The following is a 9,895-nucleotide window of genomic DNA, read 5'->3' as shown; positions in this document are numbered from 1 at the left end:
CATATTGCATCTGGGTTTATATTATATTTCGATATCATAACTGATATTTAAACTCGCAGATGTGGTTGGGTAAATCCGTTCTGTCCAGGGCTCTGACCTCACCAAAGAAACAACTCGAGTCGTTATCCGTCTCCTCATTGATCCGTAAGAAACAATCACACATAATTTTCTTTATATTACTGTCTATATTGTGCTAACATCAATAATCAAAAATATTTCCTACCCAAGATTTGTGGTAGTCTATTTATCTCCCTTACTTATCAATCTAATTTTACACAAATCTTTATTTTACAGCTTAAAAGAAACCACAATAACCCAAACAATCAAAACACCAAAAACTAGAATCCCAAAAAAGGCGAATCATTAATGATCACCTCTCTTTTTGTCTAATCTTACAAATAAACTTCAAAACAAATATATACCAAATCAATCAACTCAACTGAAACTCAACGACACATACATTGACTCAGCTAAATAAATACAAACTACACAACCAACTATTTAACAATTTACAAACTTACTTTCGCAGATGCTTACGAAGAAGACGAAGACGACAACTAAGATCAGTGAAATGACCTATACAAAAAAGCAGAGTAAGTTATAAACTCTGATAAATACAACTAACAATGATGTTTGTTTACATATTACCCATCAAATAAAAGAGAAATAAACACAATCACACCAGGAGATACAAGGGACAATCCCAACATACACAAATGCGGCAACAACATCTCCACCTGCTCACTCCTCTTGTCTTATGAAAATAGCTTACATGTTCATTGTCAACAGGCCAATGCTATTGTCTTCTTATGAGAAATACATATATTCGTTTAAAACCAATTAAAGCTAAAATACTAATTGTCACTCATTTTATAGTTATTTCTACAAGTCTTCATGTATTTGATTTAAAGGTCCGATAAAAACAACACGTTTAAAAATAAAAAAAACATATAACCAACATAATAAAAATAAAAAATTATTACTTAATACATACAACTTACACAACTAAACTGGAGAAAAAATATTTAGAAACAAAATGTACTCTCAACAACCTTAATATAATTTATGTAATCTCAACAGTACAAGTAACAAATTAAAAAGACAAACGAACAATAAGTCTCAGTCACACAGCAAGCAACACCACGAACTATATCAATCACATTACTAACACAGTTTAGTCTTTCATGAGTATGGAGAACAGTGCATGCACAGTTCATCATCACAACTCTAATCCTATAACAATAAAAAACTTGAAAAACAATGATCAACCCAAAACGCAAAATTCACAGCTACAATAACCCTAACAAATATTGAGATGAAACAAGAACTCTGTCCACAACCTCGCGCTTGTGCAGGGACAATGCCCCTAGTAATACTAAAAAGCAAGCAGATCCTCACCGCGTATCCTATAAGTTTTATGCAATATGCCATATTTATATTTTATATTTAATTTTTTTAATCTATAATGGATGACAAAATAATTTAAATTATTACTAGATTCTTTTAATTAAAATTCCTAAAATACCACGATCAGTAGTCTTTATTTTATATTTGTTGACAAGAAGGAAGTTTTACATTTTAGGTAGATTTGGCTTAATAAGAATGCTTGTTTGTTGTAAAAAATAATGTTGTTTGTTCAGAAAATAGATCATATTTTAAATACTATAACAGCGTGAAACAAATAATACAATTTACTTGTTAGGGTATCTCTATTTCCGCACCAAAATGAAATAATTTTTTATTTTTTGTTTATATTTTATTTTTCACTCTATTTTTGCATTAAATTATTGAACGTGGATGGAGATGCTGATGGCACCTAATCACCACTATAATAACATAAGTGTCATTATAAGAGAGTTGACACCTCATTTTTTAAAAGGTTTGAGAAAGCAATGAGTTAATAAATGAAAAAAACAAAGAAAGCCAATTAAAACATTTTGACTTTACAACTCAGTTTTAATTTACGCATCATCATTAATTAATTTACTTACAGTTTTTGAATTCTTCATTTGGTCAAACGTAGTCAATTTCAATCATGGATGACTAGTTGGCTACAAAGCATTTGCACAAAGATCCTTTCATATAATTATTTTGTTTCATCAATAACTTGGAATATTGTTAACAGAACATGCGGTGGGGCTAATATTTTGAAACCCGATCCGAACACTGAACCTGGCACATTATCGATCGACCATATTGGTATTGGATCGACCGCAGACAAAGTATGGGTTAATAGATCAATATTTTTATATAATAATATATTAGCTATTGAAAAATATGAGAAATATTTTATGGTTAAATAAACATTTGAAATTTTTTGTAATTTTAGTTGTTTTTATTTTTATTTTCATTTTACATGCAAAATATCAAAAAGAAAAATAATTTAGACTATTTAACAATTTTTATAACAAGTTAAGAGTTATGACGCTGACAAAAAAAAAAAAAAAAAAGAGTTATGACATATAATAAGCCTATATCCAGATTTAAAATCCTTAGGTATTTAAATGTCTAATGTGAAAAATAAAATTAAACTTTAAATCCAGAATAAGCTAAAAGTAAAATATAAAATTGTAATAGATTATCGATAACAAAAATAAACTAATGCTAAATCACATCAATCACATCAACTAGTTTTCTTAATAGATTCATAATCTATATAATCATATGATATTTTTTAAAAATTAAAAACCTTAACTTCGTAATGATAAAATAACTGATAAGATCCGAAAAATAAGAATTAAAAGTATGGTTCAACCGGTAGTTGGGTTCCAGGTTTTAACATATTTTGTGGATTTTACTGAGTTTTTAAATAATGGAATTTCGTAAAATTCAAACCGTATTACATACCCAGGTCACTGGATTGATTGGTTCGATCGTGGATCCAGACCGGATTTTAAAACACTGGGTGGAGAAAAACTGGATGTGCTTTAGAGAGAAGACAAAGGAAATTATGATTCACTGGTATAACCACACTTATTAGACTTATCGTCTATGTCATGTTGATTAACTTGTAAAGGAGAAAATTGGGATCTTAAATTGATTCACCGGTAAATTAACTCCTCCACTGATATTGACCAAAATATTTTTTTTTTTCAGTTGAATCTTTCAATTGATAAAGAGTTCTTTCAGTTGTTTTTTAAATTGTTTTGTTTTGCTCAGACTAGGGAGCAACAATAACATCTCACTGGAACTGATATCTCCGACGAGAATGCGTTGCTGCCCTTGGTGTTTGAAGTTATGGCCATGACTTAGAGGAGTTTTAAAATCCCAGAAATAATCTGTCGGTCTTGCTACATTAATTGCAAAATGCTAAAGACAACAAATATGGTGGTAAGAAACTTGCAAGTTTTATGACTTCTGTTATTAAAAAAACAAGCATGTATGTTAGAATTGAATTATGACTTTTCTACAGAGAAAATGAGTAGGATAGCACTAAAATTTTTTTTTATCATAAATATAGTCTATAAGAATAAAAATGACTAAAATAGCACTTAATATTTTATCAAAAGAGATAATTATACACTTATACTCCAATGGTAAATTAATTTAGACATTAGGGTTTAGAGTTAAGGGGTGGGGTTTAGGGTTTAGGGTTTAGGGTTTAGAGTTTAGGGGTGGGGTTTAGAGTTTAGGGTTTAGAGTCAAGGGGTGAAGTTTAGGATTTAGGGTTTAGGGTTTAGGATTTAGGGGGTTTTAGGATTTAGGGTTTAGGGTTAAGAGTTTAGGTTTTAGGGTTTAGAGTTGGGGAGTGGGATTTTGGGATAAGATTTCAAATTTTGAAAAATAAAAAAAATTTAAATTTTTCAAAAGATAAAATGCTATTTTTGTATTTTTAGTTTTTGAAAACTATTTTTGTGACATAAATTCTGAAATGTGCTATTTTAGAGATTTACCCATTTTCTTTATCCTAGGATAAAATGAAAAGTGCTATTCAATTTTCTCCCAACCATCAGATATATATGATGTGAATTACTATGGTTCTTTATGTGTTTGTCAATGATCTTACTCATGATTTTGAAGTCGAGAATTTTAAAAGAGCAGCTCTTTAAACCACTCTTACCATTCTAGCAATAATTGAGCAGATATAATAAACCAAAATTGAGCTGGAGAACTAAATCAGAATCCTCTTAAACATTTCCCAAGCAACTACAATTCAAAAAAAAAAAAAGTTATCATTTCAAAAAAAAAAGTTATCTCTTCAAAAAAAAAAAGTTATCATGATCAATATATTTTTATTTAAATCATTTGTATTTAGAACTAATCATACATTAAATAATGGTATATTAATATATTTTGTAATTTTTTTAATCAGAATAAAATATGTTAAAATAACATTTTTTTACGAAACAGATGGAATATGTCATTAGGTGAACATTTTAATTAAACAAAACATAACTATTCCTTCGCTCAAAAATGACTGATTTATCTTGAAGCCATCATTATTTCGATTTCTTTTGGCTAATATTTGCTAGAATAGATATGTGAACACGATATATCTTACAATACTAAAAGGAGAATAAGCTCAACACTTAAGGTGTTCACATCAGATTAAATAATCCACTAATCAGAAAGACTTAATTGGCCACGTCACGAGAGCTTTTTCCTTTTAAAACAAAAATTGGTCCTTCTTTTGGGCTGAGTTTACATTTTTAAATGTCTCAATTCAAGCCCAAGTTTACTTTAGTCCCGGAAGCGTTGGTTTTCATCTTCTCCGACTCTTCCATTTTGTCGTCGCCGATCAAGATATCTGCACTTCGCCGTTATGCCGTTACGGTTACCCACTCTTCAACAATATGTTATGATCTTAAATCTTTTTTAATGGTTTCTTTCCACACCAATCTGTTATGATCTTAAATACTTCTTTAATGGTTTCGTTCCACCTCCCCCCTCTTCTCCTTTTATATAAAGCGCTTCATCTGATCTATACTCCAACCCTAATTGAAAATCTCAACTGAAGAAAGCTACAGCCACAGCCATGAAATCCACCGGAAGTCTCCCGTATCCACCGACAAGTCTCCTATCGCTGTGTATATCAACGACGTCCCGGGACCAGCCGATTGCAAAAGGTGGGAAATTTAGTCTATACCAATGTCCCTAACCGCTGATTGAAGTTTTCCATTTCAACATACATTTTTTTTCTTGACGCACGGAAGCCCAAACTCCAAAAAAACTGGGAGCGTCGATCATGGAAGTTCATGTTCATGCTCATGCTCATGCTCCATTGCGGATTTACTAATGCTGTAAATCTGTAAGTCATGAGTTTGAGATTACCATTTATCTCCACCGTTCCACGTATTGTACAATCTGACGTCCTTAGTTTACATGAAGGTTTCGTTAGAGAACACAAAACAACGGCATCTTCCCAGATCAAACCAGTCACATATGGTTCACAATAACACATAGGTTTAAGCTTCACAGCATCGCCAATTGTTCTAGGTAAGAATATGTTTAACACCCTCGAGGACAATTTGCATCAGTTATCTTTTTTCATAGTTTGTGTCGATCTTTTGGCTAGAGAGAAACACTGACGGAATGATTTTTATCACATGTCTTAACTTTTGGATGAATCCTGACCTATTTTTATTTTTTGCTTTACTGATTACTCTAGGATCTGGTTTACATACGTTTGTTATATATTTGGGTCATGATGTTGCTTTATTCACCATAAAACCAAATGACTTGCATGCGGGTAGATTTAAAAAGTTATATATACTAGAGCCTCTCTCCGCGCTACGCGCGGAAAAGCGTGTTGAAAGTTTATTTTCCGATTATAAGTCTCAATGTTTTTGTTTGGAATAGGAGCATTGTATTTTCCAAAATGATGGAAAAGTTGGTGAATATCAAGTTCATGTAATTGTTTAAAAACAAAAAAAAAGAGTAGCTTAAGTAATTATAAACAATGTAAGAAAAAGTTCAAGTCTTTTGAAGAACAGAAGTTGCGATGTGGACCATGAGAAAGAAATAGCCTGAAATTGGTAAAGATTAAGTTAGTTAACTTAAATTTAAGTATATACCAAGCCATGGTTTTTTAAATAAAAAAGATACATACCTGGCATAACTGGGTAGAAACTCTGTGTAAGTCCTTCTTTATTTGATGGTACCATCGTTTGGATGATACGTTGGGCATTACAAATCTGTAAATAGAATAATTTATCAGAAGATTTTTGAAAAATGGTGGAAGTGAAAAGTTCTTATTTTAATTTTAAATACCTTTGTGGGGAGGAAGCCTTTGAAGTTTTCTTTGTAGACTATGTTCTTCACTTTCAGCTGGTGGGAATCTTCACTTTTGATGATCGTTAATCCTGCTTTGCTTGTGACACGTGAGAGGGCCACATAAAGTTGACCATGAGCAAAGACCGGTTTAGGCAGATATAAGATGACCTCTTTTAGACTTTGGCCTTAGCTTTTGTTGATTGTCATTTCATAACACAATCTGATAGGAAATTGCCGCCGACATAATATGAACGGTAGCATTGTTTCATCATGCAAAAGAGCAATCCTTGGGATCAAGACTTCTTCTCCAATGTGTGAGCCAGTGATAATTTCTGCCTTGAGAATGCAGTCGCCTATGTGCGTTAGGATCATACGGGTACAATTGCATAGTCTTTTTTTTTTTTAATGTTTCGGTGTCCGATATCTCAAAGCTGTCAGAGCTGAAGTAATCTCTTGACACCCCGTCGGTCTGCGAGATGGTATAAGCATTGATTTCATCGACTGTTTCATTACGGGGTGTGAGTATAGCTTTATCAGTGTATGAGGTCTGAGAAGTTGTCATTTTGTTGACTTCTTCATATGCGGCATCGAAAACTTCTTTTAATGGGTCAAGATAACTCTGACGAATCAATGATCTATCGACAATTATCATTTGTTCATGGTAGTCTTTACACTCATATCCCGATTCTAGTTGTGGATGACCTTCTCCGACCTGAAGGAGCCAATCGGAGAACTCTTTTTCTTCCTGATTAACTCTCATATTTGTTTTTAAAGTGAACTTGTGACAGCTATCCCATAGGTATGAGTGACTTATTGAAGCTAAGACAGTATCAGCTATGTTACCTTGTGGAATTACATGTAGTATATGTCGAAAATCACCTCCTAATAGAACTGTCTTGCCACCAAAAATCTGATCCTTTGCGGAAGGATTTTTCGTAGACATTATGTCTTTCAACGTTTTGTCCAGTGCCTCAAAAGCATGCTTATGTGTCATAGGTGATTCGTCCCAAATTATAAGGTCCGTTTTCTCGATTAGCTCAGCCAGCATTGTTCCTGGTTTGATGTTGCAGAGCTTATCTTCGGTGAGCTTTAAAGGGATATTGAAGCGCAAATGCGATGTTCTACCGTTAGGTAGCAACAACGCGGCTATTCCTGAAGAGGCAACCGACAGAACTATTTGTTTTCTTGATCGAATCATGGATATAATGGTTTGGTGTAGGAATGTTTTCCCTGTGCCACCTGCGCCATATACAAAGAATAGCTTCCCGTCCATTTTATCAACAGAGTCTAAGACTGATTCGTAAATCGCCCGTTGATCAGCAATAAGTTTGTTGTATTGCATGTCATGTCTTAGTGTTTCCTCGGCAACATTGTAATCCAGTTCTTGGTTCCACAAATTGTTTCCCAGTTCTTTTAGCAAAATAGGTTTGATTTTTGGCATCTCTTTAATATCACTCAATGAGCGGTCATGTATGCGCATCAACTTTTCCACTTTGATTAATGTGTATTTCTCAAGGGTCTCATCATCCAGCTCCAGATTTGTATGACCTAAGACTCTCTGCCTCTTGTGAAGTATGTCCTCGCTCATTGATCTCCATGAGTTTTCCCATAGGTTTTTAGGACTCGTAACGACGCAGTTGTTTAGGAATGTGACAAACATATCACGGAGTTGGTATGGGGTAGCCCATCTAGCACCCTCTGACATACTCTCGTCCCATTCAAGATCATTGTCCAAATAGCCGCGTGCGTAGCAAACTGATTTGAAGTCAGGATATTTCACATCATTGTATGTTTTGAGCTCGTCATAACTTCTAGGACCCTTGATCTTATTTATGAGGATCCTTAGATAGTAACGATCACCTGCTGATGGATGAACAGCTATGATTCTCCCAATGGTTTTGCCTTTCTTACGTTCAGTCCACACTTTAGTACTGTTGTTCGATACGAAATATTCTGCTATTTGCACATACGTTAATGTCCGTGCAAACTTTGACCTTCTGCATAAAACCATCCATTCAGTGAACATTGTCTTCTCGATACCTGGCTTGCGGATTACACGGCCGAGGTTATCAGTTTCTTTAACCGTGATATTATGTTCGCCTTCTAAGTGAATGATAAGCTTCTCAACTGATGGCTTTCTTTTATGTATGTGGAATGCGAACGTCCGCCACATAGACTCACAAGCTGATAAATATCGAGCATCGACGTAGTCTTGGATCTCATTGCGTTGTCTGATGAGTGTCTCCTTTGATTCGCCAGAGGTCATTGGGTCAGATGTAGTTGCCTTCTTTCCTTTATCAATAATAGTTGTTGCTCTGTCAACACCCTTGGTTATGTACTTGAATAAGTACTTTACTGCGCTTGTACGATTACACCATTCAACATTAATATGAGCTTCGTACTTCTTCAGGAGCTTAATTTTATGTGGTACAACAAATGTGTTGTCTAGGATTGCCCCATCGTTTACCGCAGACGCATTGTCGTTTCGGTGCCGACGATATAATACATATCCTGAATTGTCAATCGAAGTGTTGTCATTATACGGCCAAGGATACTTCTTCGTGCACACATTATTTTTCATACATGGTGACTTTGGATTAATGAGACCACATGGACCATGGATCATGTGTTTCGTGACTAAATTGTAAGCATCTGGGTCTTCTTCTTTGTTTGGGAGCTCGGCTGAAATTATCTCATCTACTTCTTCTGCACTTGGTGTTCTAGATAAGTTTCCCAACCACAATAATATATGTGCATGAGGGAGACCTCTTTTTTGAAACTCTATTATGTGGAGAGCTGCTGTATATGGATTGAAGAAAGTTCATTTTTTGAAATCCTTGAGTAGCTGCTCTAACTTCTTTTTAAAGACCCGACATTCAATGTTTGGTCTATCATTGGGAGAATCTCCACCATATTTCCCAAGATGCTCTTTAATCTCTCTCCAGTTAGGATTGACAGTCATTTTGATAAACAAATCTGGATTGCCAAATTCTCTGCAAATAGCCATCGCATCATGGTATTTCTCAACTAAGTACCGGGGCCCACCGGTGAAACTTGGCGGCAGTATAAACCTTTGAGAAGTAATTTTAGAGCTCGGCTCTCAGGAAATCTTGATTATTCCTCGCCCACCTTAGTCGATCTTCTTCAATTTCCGTATAAACGTCCACAACAAATTGATGGAGGAGACGACCTCCTTTAATCAATGTCATCCCTTGGTTAAGACGTGTTTGGATTTGAGAAGCATAGTATTGGCGTATGGTTAGGAATTGCCTTGTTCTTGAAGTGCCTGTCTCAAGATGTAGTGGGATCTCTGGGTGAAAGCCATACTCACCATATGGAAACAAAAGAGGATATTGTAAGCTCATGTATAGAGGGTGATCATCACGTATCTGCTGCAAAGTGTCAGATTGAAATTGGACCACTATATCTCGTATTCCAATTGTTGATGATATATCCCCTACGATAAGGCCTGCCACCTCACTCGTACTCGGAAGATCATATTCTTTCCCCTTCCCTTTATCTGAGAGCAACCTAATAGCAAATTCTGTCCCGAAGCTTTCGTAGTGGTCACGTGCTCGTCGAAAAATCCTAGCTAAACAATTATTCTCGTCAATCATCTCGATGAGGCGCCCTAAGGTTGTCTCATCGAGATTACCTTTTGTTGAGGTTTGCCCCATTGTAT

General features: G+C 34.7%; 1 protein-coding gene across 1 annotated transcript; it reads right to left on the bottom strand.

The window, feature by feature from the left end:
* Positions 1-6,481: 6,481 nt before the first annotated feature.
* On the bottom strand, positions 6,482-9,220 carry LOC106404208. Its single transcript, XM_013844945.2, has 2 exons — positions 9,069-9,220; positions 6,482-8,933 (listed from the first exon to the last, which is right to left on the bottom strand). Exons 1-2 carry the CDS (start codon positions 9,218-9,220, stop codon positions 6,482-6,484), a joined length of 2,604 nt encoding a protein of 867 aa, XP_013700399.2.
* Between the last annotated feature and the right edge of the window lie 675 nt (positions 9,221-9,895).

The sequence above is a fragment of the Brassica napus genome, chromosome C6 (genome assembly GCF_020379485.1).
Source record: "Brassica napus cultivar Da-Ae chromosome C6, Da-Ae, whole genome shotgun sequence".
NCBI lineage: Eukaryota > Viridiplantae > Streptophyta > Magnoliopsida > Brassicales > Brassicaceae > Brassica > Brassica napus.
The sequence above is the reverse complement of the archived record's forward strand: the minus strand, read 5'-3'. Positions and strand labels throughout refer to the sequence as shown.